The sequence below is a fragment of the Artemia sp. Qi Xiang Cuo genome, chromosome 16 (assembly GCF_049724085.1).
Source record: "Artemia sp. Qi Xiang Cuo chromosome 16, ASM4972408v1, whole genome shotgun sequence".
NCBI classification, from domain to species: domain Eukaryota; kingdom Metazoa; phylum Arthropoda; class Branchiopoda; order Anostraca; family Artemiidae; genus Artemia; species Artemia sp. Qi Xiang Cuo.
Window position 1 is genome coordinate 44,281,230 of NC_142809.1, and position 23,245 is coordinate 44,304,474.

At 37.9% G+C, this 23,245-nt stretch overlaps 1 protein-coding gene across 1 annotated transcript; it reads right to left on the reverse strand.

The window, feature by feature from the left end:
• Positions 1-2,191: 2,191 nt before the first annotated feature.
• Positions 2,192-2,761, reverse strand: LOC148942948 (zinc finger MYM-type protein 1-like). Its single transcript, XM_089102408.1, has one exon. It carries the CDS (start codon positions 2,759-2,761, stop codon positions 2,192-2,194), a length of 570 nt encoding a protein of 189 aa, XP_088958534.1.
• Between the last annotated feature and the right edge of the window lie 20,484 nt (positions 2,762-23,245).

Genomic DNA, 23,245 nt, shown 5'->3' on the forward strand with positions numbered 1-23,245 from the left:
AAACCGGCAGATCGAAATCTATAAGTCTGAGTAAAATTCACCGAATTTTCAAAAAATGTTGAAAAAAAAAGGGAAGTGATCTTGATGAAAATTACACCGACAAATACAGCATATCGGAAAACTCTTTTGCAGAGGTTTCAAGACCTTATCTACTAATATGTGAAGTTTTTCAGTTTCTAGAGAAGGACGGTCAAGATACGTATTTATTTTGTGTCATTTTTCTAAGAGTGATCGTATAAAATCAATGACCCTAAAAACTCGGAGAGGACTCATTCTAAGAGAAACTGAAAGTTCTAGTGCCCTTTTTAAATAGGGAAAGACATCATGGCACAGCAAATTGAATCACCTATTATACAGAAGGTCAAAGAAGGTGCCCGAAGTCCTAAAAAGTGTGATCTTAAACAAAAATTTTTGAAATTTTACTGCGCCTTCAGTAAATCGAAAAGGAGGGGTAGGGGTAGAGCTTTATCCATAGTCTCTTTCCACCCGAGGAATATTGTTAGATTAAGCACGTTAAATGGTTGCTGCAGGTGCACGTTATGTGGGTGCATCTTTTATTGCACAGATATTTTAAGTGTGATATGTAACATTATAGCAATTTTCGTAACTGCACTAAAGAGGAAGAGAGTGGGGGGGGGGGCCGTCTAAATTTTTTTTAATATTCTTCTCAAAACCGCTGAATGGCCCTAAAGTTCTGTTGTTTCAGGATTCCCGTTCCCCTCTTGCGAAATATTTACAGAGGAAAATTTTTTCACGGATGAAAATCGTTATTAATTTATTGCTCTAGGAATATTAGCAAGACTATTCAAAACGGGAATTGCCTAGGATTAAATTATTCGTAGCAACAAGCTGATAGTGAAGAGTGATCCTAGTCAAAGAAACTAAAAATCTAAAAAAAGGATTTTTGATTGCGATTTATACAGAAAACCAAATCTATTATTTTTGCTAATTCTAAATTTTTTAAACTTATTTATTTTAAAGCTGCTCATGAAAAGTTATTGACATATACAAATTTTCACAATTTTTGAAAAAAAGATTAAACTTACCAAAACAGTAGTGCGACTTCAATGAAAATTATACAATGAAGTTCAACATTTATGAAAACTCAGAGGTCCCTATCTAAAAGATGAATTTTTCTTATTTTTGCAAAGAAGGATGGTCAACCATATATTTTGTGCTATAAATACAGGGATGATTACATTGAACTAGTAATCGTGGACAGGGGCGTTACTAGCCCAAATTTTTTTTTGGGGGGGAGTGATTGATTTGACCGACTGGCTGATCACTTATGCCGACTGTTTTCACAACTAATTAACAAAATGTGCATTTCTTCTGTGCATTTCTTCTTTCTTCTATGGCCACAGTTGGTGCCACTGTCGCAACCCACTGGTAAACTGACCAGATAGTCGGGAATATCGATTTGACAGCGTTACGGAATAGTTTCTCAAAGATCGTGTGATTTATGACTTTGTTGCCTTCAACCCCACTCCTGGCCAAAAAAGTGTTTGAAAGCCCATAGATCTAACATTAGTCCCGCGGGATCTCATTCTTTTTCAGGAAACATCTTCACGAGTTTGGTAAGGCTTTCATAGCTGTCATCCATTCTGCACAGTAAACTTTGGTATATTGGCCCTAGAAAAGATGAGTTGTTATATATTACATCATCCATGCTGTTCGCTAGGGCTCTAAGGACACCACAGAGCTTCTTAGAATAGAACGATTTCCTGTCATCCACCGGGTTGGCTCCAGAATTAGCAGTTGCCTCTGAATAACGAGCAGGCAGACGTCTAGGACGGTGTTTAAGTCGGAACTCGTCGTTCGCTATTGAACGAAATTTTTCCACTACTGATTTTGTTGCCTCAATTTGCCTCCCTATCTGATCCGGGTCTTCGAGGAGAGAATCTAAGATATCGCGTGTCTCCCTGAGTTTTTCGTTAGCAGTTATCAGATAGAGGCGTTCAGCCTGGAACTTTTCCGCAAGAACCTTCGTCCTAAACATGACCTGGCGCATGAACATAAGAGTCACAATTAAGTCAAAGCAAGTTATGCAGTGGTGAAGAACTTTGGCTTTTTTTATTATTTTGTCCTACTTTTGTTCTTTTTGCTCTCCGAGAACTTCCACAATGCTGTCAAACTCTCTGATCTGGACTTCCATCTTATCATTGGCAAATCCTTTAGCTTCAGCAGTGATTCAGCCCTCTACAGTGCTCATTTGTAAGCAATGAATCTTTTCCTTCCACCCGTAAAAAAAGACGTGCTGTTCTTGTAATATCTCAAACATTTTCCAGACTATGGGACTGTTGCTGCAAACGTGTTCTATGATGAGGCTACCTCTATGAGCCATCCATCGAATGTAGCGTATTTGTCTTCCAAGTTTGGTTGACATGTGTTCCTGGACACCCTGTCGGGTACCAGACATATTACTAGCGTAATCATAGCTATGAAACATAAGTGCCTCTTTGCTTACGCCTTCCTTTTCCAGAACTTCTAGAATCTTGTCGGCAATTTCTTTACCTTTTTTTGATTCAACTGGTACCATAGGTAAAAGTCTCTCCTGGATGGTGCCATTGCAGTCAACGTACCTGATAAAAATCCCAAGCTTTTCTTTGTGCTCACAGTCTGGAGTGGTATCTGCGATAACTGAATACGCACCGCTATTGCTCACATCAGTTACAATTGTGCGCCTGATTTCGTTTCCCAATACCTCAATGAATTGGTTTTGCGGAACACCACTAAGGTAGTTCACCGTATTCCTTTCCATCGTTCTTTCATGCAACCAGTTGCTGAAATAAGGATCACAGCGAGCAAAGACTTAACAAACTGATGGAAATTCCTATCGGTGTCATCAGCCGCACCCCTAAGAGTTATCTATTGTTTTCCTAGAGTTTTTAATATATCCATAAGAACCTTGACCCCTCGTCCGTTTTCAATTAATTTTTTTTCTTGCTGTCTTTTCAAGGCCTTAGTCTTTTCATCCAACATATTTTCAATACCGTGCTCGAGTTTACTATAAACTGCCATTTCAATTACTGCTGACTGATTAGCAGTGCTTTCAAAATGTTCTTTCATTTTACCAGAGGTCTCCATCTCTCGATTCATCATCTTGTTCCAGTAGCAAACTCCATTTTTAACCCACACGTCTTCTGTCTTTTTGCGTCAGGTTGCCACCGTCAGTAGGATTTTACTAGATCTAGTAAAATGAAAAAAATCTAGTAAATTTAGAGGATCTAGTAAATTTCCAGAAATCTAGTAAAAAGTCATTATTTTGTAGTAAACAAAACTTTTGTTATTTTCCATGAATTCAGGGCTAAAAATTAGGGTCCATTCATTACAAAATCTGATTTCGATTATGTTAGATATTATGGCTACTATTGCTCTCATTATTGCGATTTCGCGTCAACCCTAGCGCTTAAAAATCTTTACTTTTCTCTAGGCTTCTTCTTGATACTCACTTTGAAAGGCAAACTATTTAAAATCAGAACTGGTATGTCAGCTTAATTTGTTTTCAGAAAAGTTTGTCCCTTTGTCCCTTTTTAAAGATACTGCTGGAGACGAACTTTTTCCATACTTGCCTAAGTTCTTTCTGATTCTCTGCAACTTGCCTCATTCAAGTGCTGGAGCAGAGAGACAGTTCTGGATTTTGTCCGTCATCAAAACTAAAAACCAGAATAGGTTTAATGTCTCGAGTGTTTCGTCCCTGATGAAATCGAAGCAATTCATTCACAGGTCGTCAAGTGGAGTACATGACTAGGTGATCCCCAGCGATTTGACTCGGGCTATCAAGAAATGGAAACAAGTAGATCCCTTCAGTCAGAATTCGACACTAGTGGATACTTTAAATTCAGATGGGGCCGAGGACGATTAATGCCTTTTAAGTGCGACTTCTTTTAATTGTGACTGCATGTTTTTCTTCTTACTTTTCAATTTTTATGATATGCCTGACATGAAGACTATTGAAACAGTGTTATTTTTTAAAACTGATTATTATAGTATGTTATATAAGATTTCTTTTTCTTGGCAGCCCTAGTCCAATTTGAGGTGCACTTTTTAGTTTACATAATTTTACAACTAAACCAGTAGCCGATTACGTCATTTCTGTTTTGAAGTGACATAGATTGTATTGGTTTTTGATTCCCTTGAATGCGAACAAGAGAGAATCCAGAAGAAATCAGTTAAAAAAAAAAATCCTAAATTAATTGCTTTAAAATTTGCCAGAAATCTTTGTAAGCAGCCCACCTCTTATTTAAAGACCAGCTCAATTAGTATTGCATAACTGGCAAATTTCCTCTTAAAAATGCAAAATTGAAGGGTTTAGATTTAAAACCTAAAAACAGAAACTGGGGACAAATTTCAAAAGCCGTCACTTTCAAACACATCTTAGATTCTAAGCACTACATCGCCTGAATTGCTTCGTGAATATGAGTTGTAGCTGTTTTTCTTCGTTGATTGTTTTTTAATTTTCAATATATCTGAATTTTATGACTTGAAGACCATTGATAAATTTAAAGCCGGGCTTCATCAGCAGGATTTCCAGAATCCAAGATTCCAGACTATTGTTTGACGTCTAGGATACACCTTATCTGGAATATGACGCCTATCCAGAAGTACATCCAAATAATCCAAAAAACGATTTTTGAACTTATAGGTTTCTAGAATATTTAATCATCCTATGAAAACGAAAGAAAAAGGAAAAGAGGACAAAAACAATAAAAAAGGAAAAAAGGTTGTGTAAATTCTTTTGATTATCCTCCTGTACTAAAAATCGATGGTTGATGGTGCGCCTGCGCAAAATTTTTTTTTTAGTATTTAGTAAAAACAGATGCAATTTAGTAAATTTTTCCTCTCAGATTTAGTAAATTCTTTAAGGCCAGGGTGGCAACCCTGTTTCGCGTTTTGGTCCAGTAGGAAACATGATACATGCAAAGCCGTACACACGGTCCTTGCTGACGCTAAACTCTAGGCACCTGTATTTGCCGAACCCACGTCTTTGGTATCTTCTTTTATTTTTGCATTCAAGTCCATGACATCTTCAACCAGAAAAATTTCTGATTCGGGTGTGGGGCAATCTTTATTAGTCATTGATCCCACCGGATCGATTGATACGTCAGTAATGGCTGACAACATAGTACCATCGTCATCTAAAAGAACAAGGATTGACTATATAATTTTTTGATATTGAGCAGATTTAGTGGGTGGGTGAAGGCAGAACTTCACCTTATACAGATTTTCTCCAAGGAACCTATTCGTCGTACCTGGAAAATTTAACCCAGATTCATCAACCTGTTTGATTCTTATGTGTACCAAAAAAATCCAGAACCCCCCCCCCCCTCTACTTCAGTTTGGTTGGATCAAGGGAATCGTTGACTATTTCTTGTCTCAGTTGGAATGACCACATGTGCAGGATATCCAGTTTCGCGGTTCTAGCCCATCCGCAACTGCCCAAACTAGAGATTTTCGGAATATGGTTTGACAGACGTTTTCACGATCACTAAAGGGCACTTCGGCTAGAAGCTGGAAGTAAAATACAGAATGAAAGCATCCATATATTCGGTCACTAAAAAAGACGAGGGCTTTGATGGGATCCAATGCTTCAAATTAGCACTTGGTAAATTCAGAAACAGAGTCAGAAGCGGTGCCAGGTTTGGCTGATTTTACTCTACTCCCATAGAAGAGTGTGGATAAAGCCTATGGAAATTTCTTATCGATGAATACCTGGAGTTGATAAAAACGCTTTCTCATCTCATCACAGAGCACCATCAAAAATTTCCTACACTCTGTTTTAAACTCAACAGCAACAGATCACTTTCACTTCCACTCGACCCCCACATTCCACGTCCTTGACATCGACGTAGTGGTTGGTGTCATGTGGGTTTCTGAGGCGGGAATCACTTTCTTTGGTGTAACTAGGCAACAAAAAGTTGAATGCTGTTGTCTTGTACGCTTCAGAAAAAGGGTAATAGACAAGATAAATCTGGGTCTGGTCTTCTGCATGAAATTGCTTGTTTAGGTCTTCGATATACTTCAAAATATACACCAGGAAGGCAAAATAAGCCCTGAAAACCGCAGAGAGCAGCAGATTTTTTAGTATTGCAGTGGCCTTCCCCGGCTTATTGGCCTCTTTAAGACTTTGGGCACGGAAGAATAAAGTCAAGCAATCCCACTGCTCCAAATACCGAGCTACAACAGCTTGTCTGGACAACTATGAAGTTGCTATGTGTCTCAAAATTCGATGTTTTTTCAATTCCATTTACGTTTGCAATTCTCAAATCTCACTGGCCCGTTTTGGGCTGCGACAAATGTAGCCGTATACATCCTGACAAAATCTTCAATTTCTTTTGGCAATTGTTTGCCGGCAGCACTAGCACATATGTGAATTGAATGGCATGAACAACCAAGTACAAAATAACTTGAGCAGTCTTCTGACAGCTTCGCCTAAACACCACCTTGCTCCCCCATCATAACTGAAGCACTGTTTGCAGTATATGCTATTAGGTTTGCCTTTGGAGCTCCAATTCCTTGAAAAAGTAGTTTAGTTAAGGCCCGATAAATATCTGCGTCTGTACATTGCTGAACTTCTATAAGTCTCAAGAAGGAGTCTCTGACAGGAAAACTCTTCTCAATAAACACCATTATAAAACATAAAATCGCGAAGAAAACGAGGACAATTAACAGCCAGTGAAAAAATTGAAAAATTATGCAAATATTTCGGTAAAGACCTCCGCTTGACCGTCCTCAGTGCAGAATAAAACTAATAAAAATAGAGAAAACCAAACCTTAAAATAATAACGCAAAACTAAAATTAGACGACCCTTTCTCAGTAACGGTGAAGAGTTACCCTTTTACCGTCAAATGCTTTCCAGTTAAAAAACCGCAAGCATTGACGCATGAATGATGCATTGATTAGAAAGTGGTAAATATTTTACCAAGTGTGGATAAAAGCTTCAATCTACGGCAACGGCTCAATAAAAGCTCCTGTGTCAAGCCCAAAGAGTTTCCACATTGTAACAAAAACACAGGATACAGATTTATAGTTAGCAATAGCGATTGAGTTTTCATAGTTCATAAAAAATAACATAGAACCATATTAACGAACGGTATGCAAAGAGTGACCTTTGGCAATAGAACAATAGAAAATAGAAAAAATAGAAACAATAGAAAAAAAAGTATTTTTGAAAATTCTATAAAGCCTTCTACAAATTTTTCTTGTTTTACATTAGAACCAACCTTGTGACATTAAACAATTTTAAAACTACAAGTTTTCAGGGCAGTGCCATAATTTTGACAAGGTTGCCACGCTAAACTGCAAAAATAGATAATCGAAAGTAAATTTATTTTATATGGAAATATTTTTTGTCTGTCAACATTCAAACATTAACAGTCTTTTGATTTCTAAAGACAACTACACCTTCAAATGAAAGCTAAAACCTCTAGTTGCTTCCTGCAGTATGATTTTAGCTTGATTCTTTTTTGGTTGATTCAAAACTACAAGTTTTCCTGGCAGTAAAAAAATATCAGTGTTGCCACGCTGACCTCTAAGAATAGATAAGTGAAACAAATTTAATTTTTTGGCATCAATCTTTGTCTGTCAACAATCAAACATTAAAAGTCTTTGATTTCTAAAGACAACTACACCTTCAAATAAGAGCCAAAATTTCAAATTGCTTCGTGCAATTTGTTTTTAGCTTGATTCTTTTTTGGTTGATTCAAAACTACAAGTTTTCATGGCAGCAAAAAAAACTTTTCAGTGTTGCCACAGTGAATTGTAAGAATAAATGAGCGAAACTATTTTTTTTAGGTGAGTCGGGTCTGGAATAAAAGTTTCACACAATAGTGCATTTAAACGTTCGAAATTTTATAAGTCTCTCTATCACCTTTTCTTTCGCTCAAGAACATCTAAGTAAGTTTTACTCTGATCAAACGGCTCGATTATTATCTTTCCTGCCAGAAAGAGAATTAGACTCAATAAGCATCTTCCCAGCTCTTTAATTAAGGCTCTTTCATGATGAAATAGATTTTCTAATCTTCCAGCGGTAGGTCCTACGAGTTACAAATTTTTTTGGAATTAAATATACGTCTATATAACTATATAATTTCATCAAAAGAAGGTTAATTCTTGACCAAAAATCAAAGACATAATTCTTAAGACCTTTGAACAGTTCTTAAGACCATAAATATTTGCTCAACAAATAATACACATAACATGTCTCCCAAACAGCCATCGCAAAGTGTTTCTCGTTGGTTTTAAATTTAATTCGGAATTTGAAATTCAAACCAGCCAAAGGCCCTTGACTCACTGAAACAATGCACAACCATGTTACAACCTCAAATTTAGATGACTATTGACAGACCAATTTATTGTCAGAATTGTAGTGCGTTATATCTTGTTTTCACTTTTTGTTTATCTAAGATTACATTTTAAGGCCATTTTTTATAACGAGTTTTGATTTTTTGCTTAAAGTACAAGAATAAAATTAGAAGATCAATTAGAAGATCAATTAGAAATTAGAAGATTCAATTCAAACAGATTTGTTTCTGGTTCAGGTTCCTTTTGTTCTGAAACCTTAACTAAGGTTTCTTCATGGCTTGAAACTTTAAGCATATTAAAATAAGAAACGACAATATTTTACACTAAGAATCCATACGACCAAATTTTTCTAAGATATTTGTTGTCCTTGGTAAGCTTCCCTTGGTCCCCTCAAGTCAAAAATTATAATCTATTTGATTCCCCCGTCCAATATTGCTTCCGAGTTTCAGCTGGGTCCCTTAAGTGTTACTTTATACCCTTAGCTCTACTTGAGATATTACAGGCACACCCTTTAGACATCCAGGATGCACATATTTTTCTTGGTTCATTTATTCATCTGGCTCAACCTTACCTGAAAGTTTCCACTTAATACCTTTAGCCATTCCTCATATACTACAGATATGCCATTTTGACAGACTTGATGCACATAGTGTCTTTTGATTTAGTTCAACATCCCCCTAAACATGCTCTGAGAGTTTTAGGATAATACCCATAACCGTTCCTGGTACTTTGAAGGTATGCCCTTTAACCACCCAGATATATAGAGTGTGTTTTATTATAGTTCATCATAACTCTGCCTACTCCCTGAAAGTTTCAGCTTGATACCCTTAGCCGCTGCATAGACATTGTAGAAACGTCTTTTTGACAGCCTGTATGCACACAGTGTCTTTTATCTCTCTCCACATTCCTGGAAAGTTTTAACTTATTAGTGCATAATACATTTAGCTCCTGTGATATTGCAGATATGCCATTATGATAACCTAGTTGCACACCGTGTCTTTTCCTCATGGTACTGGCAAGCTTTTGCCTATGGTACTACTAAGCGATTCCTTAAGGTACAGGCAATGCGTTTCTTCATACGTTTTACTTACTATCCTTTTCCCTTTATTCTTTTTTCCATTTTCCTTACTATTCCTTTTCTTTTCGCCATACTTTTTTAAAGTTTGTAGTCCATTTCCAAAGCCTGTAGTTTATTTCCAAAGTCTGTAGTCCCTTTCCAAAGTTTGTAGTCCTTTCCAAAGTTTGCAGTCCGTTTCTAAAGTTTATAGTAAAATGATGACATTCCCTTCCAAGTCCACCAAAATCCTGACTAGATTCCTTGAAAAATGTAGCACAAGGCTTCGGTCGTAACACTCCTGGATTTGTACCTTATGTTACCTGAAAAGATTTGCCTTTAATTGAAGCCCTAAAAATAAGGATTTCGAATTATGCAGGTGTAATTGGTGGTAGATAAGGATTATATATTTTTGCTGTAATTATCTGAGTACTCAATTGATGGCCCTGCAATTTTGCACGTAAGAAACAAAGATCTTCCCACTGCACTTTTCTTAAAGTATGGATAATACATAATGTCTTATCATCTCCCCTTTGTAGCCACAGAAACTATATAACTGGTCTCCAGGACCAATGGTGATGACTGACTGCTAGAAATCAGTTCGAACTTTAGTAAAATTCTAACTTCTTGTTTCCAGGGATTCAATTACAGACGAATCTTTTCTGGCTATATCACAAGTTATAAATTCAGAAGTGCTGCGAACAAAGCTTTAGGTCCCATTTTTAGCGGATATTTTTTTGATTATGGTGGATTAACGCAGGAATGGTTCTATCTCGTTGCAAAAGAGCAATAATTTTAACCGACACTATTGCATCCTTTATCCAACACCATTACATTGTTTATTTGAGGTTTTAACTGCTCATATGAGTGAATGGTGAAAAATAAATTCAATTAAAATAAGTATGGGATCTAGGTAAGTAATTGCTGTTACCCCAGCACTTAATTGTAAATAAATTACTAGTTGATCTTCGATGAAGCTCTTTGAAACCACGAGATGTTCCAGTGACGAATTGAAGTAGCTCGAGTCTTTTCTCTAAATGAAAGCACACCTCTACAATACCAAAGAATAAGTTATGGTTCTGGAATTATATTTCAGTACAAATCGTATTCTCTTTCCAGTCATTGACATCCATTTGTAACACTGTGGTAACTAGTCCCAGAAGCTGCACCGATAACCGGCAGCGTGCAACCGAAAATCTTTTAGCACGCCACCACTGATACGGTCGCCAGTGGCCTGCCGCCAGAAATTCCGAAATATTTCTGAGATTAATGAGAGGCAAATATAATGCAAAATGCACTATCTAGAAGTAGCTGTAACAATTTTGGATCCACTCATTATGTTTTTGAATCTTTAGATAATCACTCACTTGTTTCTGTCCTTTTCGTTACACACGGTATCTTCATCTGCTGCAGTTGAGTTTAAAAAAGAGTGCGAAATAATTTTTGATCGTGCTCTGTGATGAGATGAAAAAGCTGGTTTTTTTTTCGACGCCAGGTATTCATCGGTAAGAAAATTTGATAGGCTTCATCTACACTATTCTATGAGAGTAGAGTAAAATCAGTCAAACCTTGGCACCGCTTCTGGCTCAGTTTCCGAATTTACTGAGTGACAATGACCTGGAAGATATCGTCCAAAAGTGGAAGAGATTACCATTTTGCTCTGAGCTTGGTACTTCTATTGACTCAGATCCAGCCGTGCTTTGGACTCGGATTTACAGGCAAAACGATGTTAATGGGTCAAAGCGTTTCTTTTACTTGGGCGTTTCACTTTAAGACTACTTGTTCTCCCACAGGCTTCCGCTGCTGCTGAGCAAAGTTTCTCAGCTTACAATCTGAACAAAACCAGCATTAGAAATCGTCTCGGTTTCATCAACTTGAACGGGCTTCTCAGTGCAAAACAAATCGTCTCAAAGAATTGGAAACCACCCTTGAAAATGGTTCTGCATCCAATGTGGAAAAACTGTGGAAGGGGATATAAAAAAGCTGCACTACAAGAAGAAACAGTGGAAAAATGACCTAGTATAAAATATTCCTCTTTTTTTAATGTTACGGTTATATATACCTTTATACGGTTTAACCTGATATCTTGTGCAATATAGTCTAAATACTTTTGTTAAATTAATTTAGTTCTGATTTGTAGAATTGACCAAGAACTTATGTAGAATGACGAGTGAATTATGTGGTCAATGCGTAACTCGCCGATGGGTAGTCTAGTCCGTGGACCAATGGGAACCTGTGGTGTTAGCCACATTCATGTTGTGATTGCTGATATGTTTTTTTTTCGTAGCTTCTGGCGCTCGTTACTGGCTTTTTTACTTTATTCATTTTTCACTTTAATGCCCAAAATTTCGAAAGAAATGATTAATCCCACAATCAGCCTCGAGAACACTTTCAGAAAATTTTACTGAAACCGTCTTCTAAAATGCTTTTAACGGTTTGGGACTGCTACTTTGTTAAGCTGATAAAGTCTATAGAAGCATTTTTCATATTTCAAGCTATGAGGTTGCTACTGCCTTGGGTTTATTTTTCCTGCTCTTGCCCTAGAACTTTTTCTCAGTTTTCAGCAAAATCAACTAGACATAACTACCGGCTAGCGTCGTAAAGCGACGCGAGCAGTGAATTTTTAATCTATTATTCAGATGGTACAAATTAATCTCTTGCGGTACAACTTTGGTCAAAAAACTGGTACAATTTATCTCAATGTGTTCGCAACGCTGGTCCAAACCGTGTTAGAATTAGACTGGCTATTGGTCCAGAAGTATATGAAGGTATAGTTACTTCTAAACTTTTTTATTTTAATAGTAATAATAATAGTTCAAAAGAAAATTTAACCTCGTTTTAAAACATTTAAAGAAAGTAGAAAATATTTGTTTTTCTCGAAAATATATGAATTTAGAGCCATATATGGCTTTTTATAACATAGATATTAAATTGATCTAAGTTATAAGTGCTTAAACAAAAAAGTTGGTTTAAGTTATGTATAACCCAATCCGTTTTCACCCCTCGTTCTTACTAATATTCCTAGATTTTCGAGTTGAAAATTATTTTCTACTTTTTAGCTCATTTTCAAAACCAGCATAAAAAGTTAATATTTATTATTTTTGACTCTTTAGCAACGTCTTTAGTCTTCTCTAAGACAGAAATTTAGTTTATTTAAGATTCGAAACTAAGTTACCACTACTATACTCAAGTGTTGTTACCGTGGCTGCGCTATCAAGTCTTGTACAATGGTGTTTTTTTTTCCTGCACCCAATCACCCGCTTTTGTTGTTTCATCTATGCAAGGGGGAGTATAGAAGAGTGGGGGGATTTCAGTGTTGTAATATTGCACTGTTACCGGAAGCGATACTTGTACTGATTATGAAATTATCAAATGATTGAACATTTAAAGTGGACATTTAAAATGTCTTACAACTTTGACAATTTTTTGTAACAAAAAAGCAACAAAAAAGTTGGTGAGTTGAGGAAAAGGAGTTAAACAGACCAATGAAGGAGAGGAATTATTTTGTCTTTCTAATTCCGAAATTTATTTTTGCCATTTTTTATATGCTTTCTAAGGTGTAGGATCCTTATGATCCTTGTTATACAAATCAAGATAGGGCTTAAGAGTAGCGTTGCCACCTGCACCATGAAAGTACTATTTTAGCACTATTTCATTGTGTGTAGCACTGTAGTACGTGCTCAAGGTTGCCACCTGTTGCCCGAAAGGGCTATTTTAGCACTACTAAAGTCAATTTTTTTACTGTAGCATCGAAAATCGCTGTGTATATACAAATTTGGGCAATTGTAGCACTTTAGGAACTGACCGTGGTGGCAACCCTGCCTAAGAGACGTAAACCTGATAGTTAATGAGTAGTTAAAATAAAAACGCTTTATTCTGGTCTGCTGTTTAAGCTCGAATAGATTTGTTGATGCCCCATATCTGTAGTAATTCAAAAGCCAGTATGTTGTAAAGAGTAAGATTTACAGAAGACTGGAAAACTAAAAACCAAGTTTTGGGGCTTTCAATTTTAATTAGCGAATAGATGGTGGTACAAGGAATGTATTTATTTGGTTTCAAGATCAGATTGAAACAGTTTCAATTTTTAGATCAGATTGTAAAAGTTTCAATTTTAAAAACATGAAAATCCAAATATTTTTGGATTTAAGAGAAAAAGATGTAACATACTTTGAAAAAAAGAACCATTGTTTTGAGACCCTATTAAGATAGAAGAAAGGAAATTGGGTTAATCAATTGAGACATTTCAGCATTGTTTTTACAACAGAGCTTTCAATTTGCTTGAGCGAGGATTGGGCTATTGTTTTGAGGCTAGAATAGACGCAAGAAATCGGGTTGGGCCAATCAAGTGAGCCTGTTTCGTTTCATTCATACTTTTAAGAATATTGGTTTTACAAAAAATGTTGCACAACATGCAGCAGCAAAATTGTAGCCGTTTGAATTACAGCAGCCGTTGTGTGACTGTTGGCCCATTCTGTTACCAAGGTCTAGCAGTGAGAAAATAAGTTTTCCTAAAGATCATTGTATCCAATTTGCTAACTAGAAATAACTCCTTGTCTTGTTTTCCAAGAAATATTTCCTAACTATTTTTTGCAGCTACTATTTCGAAAAGGTATTGGTTGCAATCAAGGCCTTTATATTCTGACGAAGGTGATGGAAGATGCGATGAAAGAGAAGTATTAATTACAACTTTATGCAGTAGAAATTTTCGGCGCTTTCGACAACGTAGTCCACTTGCCAGCTATATTTCAGCTCTTCAGTAAGGGGGCAAATTGGTGTCTAACTTCAGTGAATAATATTTGAAATAACAATATCCGTAGGAGCTAAATAGTCAAACGAAGTACCTAAGGACACTGAGGTTGTGAAAGGTGTTTGCCAGAGTAGTGTCCTATCACCCTACATTTTCGAATGTGTTATTTTCAGTTGTCAATGTCTTCTCTAAACGTCTCTTTCTTTTATAAGGAGATCAAGAAGAGTTTCATCGCTTACACACGTCTATGATGTGCTTCTAGTGAGCAGCACTTAAGAGCAGCTTTCTGCGAACTTTGAAATTTTGCGGTCAGCAAAGGGGGACCGCGGTCTTTACATGGATATGTCAAAGTGCGAGTTTCTATCTTTTAATATTAGGCTTCATGCCTTTCTTTAGCAATAGAAACAAAAAGTCGCATAGGCCTATTGAATATTTATATTTGCTTGGCCTTACCTTCCACTCGTCGCTAATTGCTACGTGTCCTTTTATTGTTATTATGGCACTCCAGAACCCACGATTTTGTAAGGTAAGATTGTTCCTAATCGTAAACGTTTCAACTGAAGAGGACTGGCGCAGCTCTATTCAAGTTATCGCTCCTCAACAGTTGCTATTCCCAGTGGTGTTCACCACATTCTGCGGAAAAAGGACAAGATTTTATTGGGAATAGTTAACTCTAGGTACTGAAAGTACTTAATGTACCTCCCTCGGTCATACCGCATCAGGAAAATTGTCGGCAAGCCTTTGCTGCCAGATACCCTGATACAACTAGCAGAACTCGCGTCAAATCTATTGCGGAAGACGTGAGATCATTTGGGCCCATAAAACCCATTTCACACCTTTTTCATTTACATGTAAAGTTTGCTGTCTATTGTGTGTTTTTCTTTGGTTATTTTATATTTTCTTTTTGTCTTGTTTGTTTTTGTTCTTCTTCTTTTCGTATTGTACTTTGTATTTGCTTTGTTGCATTTACGTGTAAAAAAATAAAATAATTCATTCATATCACACTATATTTCCTAGTAAAACTGACAGCGTATACAGCGTTAAATAGTAGGTGAAACTATCAGAAAAGACAGAATGGACACAGCAATTTCGGAATGCTCTAAGCAGAAGAATACCATACAAGCGTAGCTGATTCGTCATCTGCCAAGTATGTAAACTATTAAACAACAGAGCAAAATTAATGTGATACTGTATTAATTCAATAAAATCCTGTTGCAAGCATTCATTACTTGCTGAAAAAAAAAACAACTAAATCTAGTTCCTTTACAACAAAGGAAAAAAAAAGAAAAATCCTCGTCCTATACTTCTGGTTAAAATTTTACTTGAATTCCATTGGTCTGTCTCGCTCTTTATGCTAAAGTACGAATTTAAGAATGACCCCTGAATCACAAAGGCCGTTTAACTAGAATAAATAGCTTTTTTGAAAGTACTAAGAAAATTTTAGTATAAAGAGTGAGATATTGACGAGGCGACAAACCCCCTCATATGCCTAATAGTTTCTATTTATTTTAAGTTTTAATGTTGTTCCTTACTTTTAGTTGAAAAAAACTTGTTTTTTGTTTATTTAGTTTCTGATCGTTTTTTAATAATGCCGAGCAATCCGACGTCCCCTTAATGTAAAATTCTCTTCTCCATGGAAAGGTCGTCTCACATAACCCGCTCCCCCTGAACCTCCCCCAACAGAAACAATCCCACCTGAAAACTTTTATATACTTCCCAATAACCAATACTATATGTAAAGAATGGGCAAAGTTCATAACTTGTAGCCCTTACCCCGGGGACTCTGGGGGATTAAGTTGTCCTAAAAGACATAGTTATTAGATTTTAAACTATGCTGAACAAAATGACTATCTCTAAATTTTGATCCGGTGACTTCGGAAAAAAGAGCCTGGGGGGGCCTAGTGGCCGTTCATTTTTTGGTCACTTAAAAAGGCCACTAGAACTTTCAATTTCCATTTGATTGAGGCTTCTCCCGACATTCTAGGACCACTGGGTCGATACGATCACCCCTGGAGAAAAAACGGATAAAAAAACAACAAAACAAATAAACACGCATCCGTGATCTTTCTTCTGGCAAAAAATAAAAAAAATCACATTTTTGCATAAACTAGTTTGAAACTCTACAGTATGGTTTTCTGATACGCTGAACCTGATGGTGTGATTTTCATTAATATTCTATGACTTTTAGGGGGTGTTCCCCCTTTTTCGAAAATAAGGAAATAAAACTTAATGAAACCTAAGTTTACTACATTTGAAATCAGAATAAAAATCCGATTTTTTTTCTTATGGATCTATTGGTATCAAAATTCCGTTTTTTTACAGTTTCGGTTGCTATTGAGCCGGGCTGCTTCTTACTTACAGTTCGCTACCACGAACTGTTTGAAATATTAAGCCAATAAAAAGAATTAAGTCTAAGGTTTTTGAGTCGAAACATTTTCGAAAGAACATTATCTATTTTTCTGTGGTTCTGTCCAAACATTTCTTTAATGTTTTAGTTCAGGTCTTGCTCAACCGAAAAATTTTGAGTTCCAGCTTAGTACTGTTTTAGCTTTCAAAGCTTGGGTTAGACTTGCCTCAAATAAAAGTTTAATATTTGGTTCGAGGTTGTTTGAGATAATGAATCAAGGACACGTAAACCCTTATCGTAGAATTGCTGTCAGTCACTTAAGCCTGAGCAGTGTGTCTCGAAAATCTTTAGCTGTTGCTAAAGCGAAAGTTTTCTAAAGAAGCAGATTTTAATAAGGCCATCACCTGCTAATGAAAACCCATATTTTATTTTGCCCTTAGTTTTCAATGAGTTAATTATTAGCCAATATTTTTTTTACAATAAAAAATAAAGCCTATTTGTTTCTTCAACTTTAATAGAGATTTCAATAATTGAGGTACTTCCTTTATCTTTAATGCGACACCATGAACAGAGGGAACATATATTTTTTTTTTTGCCCGATTAAGGAATCCGGTTTGAAATCTCTTAATTGTATTTGGCACTAACCCATTGCGTCGTAAAGTACATTTTTTTCAAAAGCTATTATACTTTCTAAGTGAAAACACTTGTCCCGCCTGACCAGTCAACAGTAAACATAAGAAAAAAGTTTTGGAAATCACCAAGTTCAGCAGATATTTTTTGAAGAGGCCGTTTTTCTTTGGATAATAATTTGAAAGTACGGCTATTTAAACTGGAGGATGTTCCAATATTGAAATTCAAGTGTTAAAGCAGTGTACCAGGGTGGAACATCGTTAGGCGCAAGGAATTACGTGTTATCGTGAGACTTGACATGACATTACGAAACGTCTTAGAGTGTAATGTGGTGTGGCGTGGAGAAAAGTGGCATGTAATGATGTGGAGTATTGAGTGGGTTCTGAAAATTGGTCTTAGAATGTGAAGCATGGTAAGACGTAAGGCAGTGCGGTAAGGAAAATGTGGTGCAACTATTAGGAAGACCACAATTTGTAAGGAGGACTTCATTTCTGACTATTCGAAGTTGGACAGCGTTCATCTAACTTATTTCGTCTTTTGTTGAAATATAATTTAGATAAGGAAACTGTTATTTCGATTAAAATATCTTTTTTGAATTTTTATACGTCAAATCTTGGATCAAGCTAAACATACAAGTCAATGCTCATAGAATTACATAAAATGTTACAGGGGCTCTGGTTTCGGCGAATACCTACTTTAGGTTACGATTGTCAAAATACAGTTAGAGGAAAAATAGCAACGAAGACCACACTGCCTTTCCATCATAAACGAATAAGTAGAGCAACAGGGAAATTTTTTTTTTATACAAGACAGTGGAACGCAACTTTAAATGAATATTTCGACCCTATATCCAAGGGCCGTCCTCAGCAAAACAGACGAAGAAAATAAAAATACTATAAAAGAAACTTACATTAAAATTCAATCATTAAACCTGTTAAAAAAAAATGTTTTAAAACAGCCCTAATATCATTACTCCAAGGAAGTTCAATCAGGACTGGTACTCCAAACGAAATGGACAGAGAACAATTCATTCAGATGGAATTAAAATACTTAGAGACAAGCTTTTAAAGCTAATCTCGCCTTCTTGGCAGCCAGCCTAGAAGGTCTATTCGTAATAGGTTGAGTGGAGTTATTTACAGGTTTTTTAATATAATTAGTCAAATCATTTTTAATTAAATTTGTGTATAGTACACACAAATTAAATTGTGTACTATACACAAATTTAATTAAAAATGATTTGACTAATTATATTAAAAAACCTGTAAATAACTCCACTCAACCTATTACGAATAGACCTTCTAGGCTGGCTGCCAAGAAGGCAAGATTAGCTTTAAAAGCTTGTCTGTAAGTATTTTAATTCCATCTGAATGACTTTTTCTCTGTCCATTTCGTTTGGAGTACCAGTCCTGGTTGAACTTCCTTGAAGTAATGATATTAGGGCTGTTTTAAAACATTTTTTTAAACAGTTTTAATGATTGAATTTTAATGTAAGTTTCTTTTATAGTGTTTTTATTCTCTTCGTCTGTTTTGCTGAGGACGGCCCTTGGATGTAGGGTCGAAATATTCATTTAAAGTTGCGTTCCACTGTCTTGTATAAAAATTTCCCTGTTGTTCTACTTATTTGTTTACAGTTAGAGGAAGATATAAGACAAGCTTTTTTCCATCTTCAGACAGTGACAGGAGTGAAGAGTTCCATCAATGTTATTGGCAGTAGTATAGGGTCAACGAATTTTACCATCCATATTTTACCGTATCCCAGGGACTCAACGAAGATTACCGGCCACTAATCCATGAGGCCATAACTAATATTACCGGCCAGCACACTCACCTTACCTACGACACACATGGCATTGTCTCAGCTTCCGGCGATAAGAATATTTCCAGGAAACATCGCTTTCCAGCTGTTATTTTTCGCTGAAACTATGCAATGAATATAAGCGGCCATGTACTCGATATCTTGCGCAATGCCTCCTGTGATGGATGCATTTGAATGCCAAAATATTTGACATAAAAGAATTGGAATTTGGGTTAGTTATTATCAATTAATAAACTGAGTTCGACCGCAGAAGTTTTACAGATGTTGGGTATTTTCGATTGTGAATACATTGGGTTAAAGAAGTCCTCGCGTGGTGTAATTTTTGAGTGTGCATTTTTATTGCTGAATATGGACTTTAGTGAAGTGTCCTGCTATCACTGGCATGCCAATTATAATATGCATGTCTTCAATAAAGACCTTTGGAGTATTACATTATTCCATATGAACAGACTGGGATTCTGTGACCGAGAGATTCCCCCATTCTTTCAAGGTGGGAAGGAACTAAATACTATTCAAGAGGAAGTAAAAGAAATTTACTTGCACATAATGGCTTTTGGTCAACTGAATATCCCCCACCTCATTCCCTGAACGTTCTAACTTAGTATCTAAGTTGTTCTCAAGATCCGCCCTTTTGACAATTAACATGCGGATTGCGTGTTTTTATATAGTGCAACACTCTCTTCAAGTTTTCCTGAAGAATTCACGTTAATATGGTACAGTCAATATAAGGTTTGACCGCAAACAAATTGCAACAGAAATTATTTTTCCACCATCTTGTAGAGAAAAAAAAACTATATAACATATCAAAAGTTGAGAAACCTAGCAGGGTGCAAAATTAGTGTTTTTTAGCGTTTTGTGTTTTATTTTTCGTTTTTAAGCCTAAATTTTCGATTTTCTCAAGGCTTAGAGTTTACTTCATGGGAAACACATTTCTGATGTAGTTTTATGTGCTGAACTCGAATATTACATCAGATTTAAGATACGGTGAACCAAAAGTGTTTCACATTCATCACCTTTCAGGAAGTTCGCGATTCTATTATAACATAGTCGTTTGACCACATTTCTTGAGTAGTTTTATGAGATGAACTCGAATATCACATCAGATGAAGGATATTTTCAACTGACAGTGTTTCACATTCATCACCAAAAAGTTTCTTCAAAATAATCAATCATCTCTTAATGTATTAACTGACTAAAATCACAGGTAACAAAAATCACATTGGTAAAAGGCAGGCAACTTTTCAAATGACTTGCGACATTAATCACTGGCAGTGTAGTTTGAAGCTTCGTCGTCGAGATCGTCGATGAGATCTTCTGATTTGGGACAATTATCACATTCTGCTCCCTGACAAGTTTTGCACGCGAGAGTGCAAGACATGCCGTTTCTGACACAAGTGCACCGAGCAGAGGTGCAGTTTGAACGGCAGGAACACTTAGCAATCTTAAGAAGTTGTGGAGGTGCTGGGGGTAGGTCCGTCATCACAGGGTAAAATGTGCCATTTCGTTCCTTCCAGCCCCACTTTTGAGGGTCCAATTCTAGATTACGGTCGTCATTCCAGGCGTGTACCTGAAAGTAAACTCTATAGCTGTGAAATGCTGCAGAGTTGGATGTGGGAGGTAGCTGCTCTGGGTGAACAAAAGCCGTTGCTGTGACGAGCTTTCTTTCGAAGAGCTGCTTTCGAAGCTCGTTCAGATTTCCCCCTTCTTTCCACCATATATTATAAGAAGTGCGTCTTCTCCGGCTTCCTTGACTTCGATTTTTGTTGCTGCCTTCTTCATAAAGACCTTGGCAGATGCTCGAAAAGTTTCGTCTTCTATCACTTTTTTCAGGGTAAGACCTTTTCCGATGTTGTGGACACGTGATGTAGAATCACACCCAAGGAAAGCATGGGCAAAGAGGATCAGACCACATACTTCTTGGCCTAATCTTTTTTTCATTTCATGAACATCCCAGCACCTTCGCTCTTTATTTTTCTTTGGCTCTGGGGCGAAGTACACCTTGTTAGTGGAGACATCACAGTGGTAGCAGAGAAGGACCAGAAGATCCGTCTCTTCTCCAATAACGGCAGTTACCTTCTGTTTAGCTGATTCGATAGCAGCTTTTACAATAGGCACGTCTGCATCACTGGGGGCTTGGGGACTACAAAATAGCCTTTTTGCCGGAGATGAACTGCAAGCGCACTAATGAATCATGACTTGTTTTTCTTGTTCCCGAGTAATTCTTCTTTCTTAACTTTCAGACGCATGTCATTCGTGAAGAAAACCTCGCAACCAATCGTTCGATTACGATACGAATGGGCCATATCTTTGATGGAAGGTCCACTATCATACCCATCGAAAACAACAGTTGCGCCAGGGTACTTCCGCGAAATATACAGAGACTAGCTCTGTATGATACCCGCACACGTGTCATTTTTTATCCATGGGACTCGGTGCAATAGAGATCCGCCGTCAAGTACGTAGTATGTCCCGTCGTTCAGCACACACGGAATTTCTTCGAGTTTGCATGCAAGTGCAATGGCCTTGGCGAATTCGGCCTTGTTCGGCACTCTCGGCATAAATGAGCTGTCAAACAGAGCAGCGGGATACGAATAAAGTTCATACCGGAAGCACTCTGATTCAGGAATTCTTGTCCTTTTGGCTAACGCAATGAAGCGTTGGAATAGCAAAGCTGGATCCAGTCGCTTGCAATCTCCTCCAGCGGTTTGCTTTGTTGTTATCTGAGTAGAGATGACCCTATTTATCGTGACAGTACAAAATTCGGTTATCAAAAGAACGTATCTCCTATCAGTACACCAAATAAGGGCATAGCCTCCCTAGGGAGAAAGATTACGTAATGGGGTCAATGACCTCTTTTTCCAAGGTCGATTTATTTGATGTTTCTATGTGTAATAACTCGGGGGCGAAGGTTGCACATGCGCATTGAATTCTGACGGGAACAATGTTATTGATCTAGGACTCGAGGGGGAAGTGAATTTCCGAGAACTTGATTGCGTAATCGATCGCAAAGTGAATTTCCAAGAAATTGATTGCGTAATCGATCGCGAATGTCATGGTGTCCAGAAATAGTATTTGTTGTTATTGCTCTAGGCAATGTTATGAGTTTCCCGGAATTTGGAACATCTGTGCTGTCAACCTCAATTCACCTATCGTGAATCAATAATTCACCTTAGAAACAACAAATTAATTTTCCCTTTCTTGACAGATCAATCAATCAATGACATCATCTGTCAGACTTTAAAAATTTCCGCATAGAAACATTTCTACAGGAATAGATCCAAGTCATTAATTTCTTTGCCTCGGGAACAACTCTTATGGTCGAACTCCAAAGGATATTAATAACCAAAGGCCATGGAAACAATTAGGCAAGAAACATCTTAGCGATGAATTGTTTTAGCGCGCGAGAAGGTTTCATATTAATTTGAAATGTGTTAGCACAGAGATGCCAATAACAAAGGAACACGCTGAATTTACATTTAGTGATTATTTGGGCGAAACCGTTTTAGACAGGTTATGGAACTATTTCGGCGAAACAGATAGAGACATTTTAAAAGAAGATTTTGAAGAGATTTTGGAAGAGGTTTTGAGTGTGGTCGTTATAATACACAAGTTTCATTTGAACAGTGTTGTGAGGTCCTCTAACCCAACCCCAAAGGGTTCCAATCCTCCTACCCCAACCCCGAAGGAAGCCCCCGGTCCTCAAAGGCCCCCCAAGCTCCCAAAGGCCCTCCACCGGTCCCCAAATGTCCCCCAGGACCCAACTGCCCCCCCCCCCGGACACTCAAAGGTCCCTCCAGCTCCCAAAGGGCCACCGGCGCCCCCAAAGGCCCACCCAGACCCCCAAAGGCCATCCCAAGGCCCCCCAAAGGCCCATCGAGCTCCCAAAGGACCAACGGGGTCCCAAAGGCCCTCCACCGGCCCCCAACTGCCCCAAAGGCCCTCCCCTGGTCCTCAAAGGTCCCCCGGGCTCCCAAAGGATCAACGGGGTCCCAAAGGCCCTCCACCGGTCCCCAAATGTCCCCCCGACACCCAAAGGCCCTCCCTGTGCCCCAAAGGCCCACCCAGACCCCCAAAGGCCCTCCCCGGGCCCCCCCAAAGGCCCATCGAGCTCCAAAGGACCAACGGGGTCCCCACGGCCCACCACCGGTCCCCAAATGTCCCCCCGGCCCCCAAAGACCCTCCCTGGGCCCCAAGGCCCGCCCGGTGCCCCCAAGGCCCGCCCCCGGCCCCCAAAGGCTCACCCCAGACCCTCAACGGCCATCCCCGGGCCCCCCAAAGGCCCATTGAGTTCCCAAAAGACCAACAGGGTCCCAAAGGCCCTCCACCGGTCCCCAAATGTCCCCAGG

Bases quoted from the DNA above. Each gene is read 5' to 3' on its own strand.
- LOC148942948 (XM_089102408.1), bottom strand. From the start codon at position 2,761: ATGGAAAGGAATACGGTGAACTACCTTAGTGGTGTTCCGCAAAACCAA.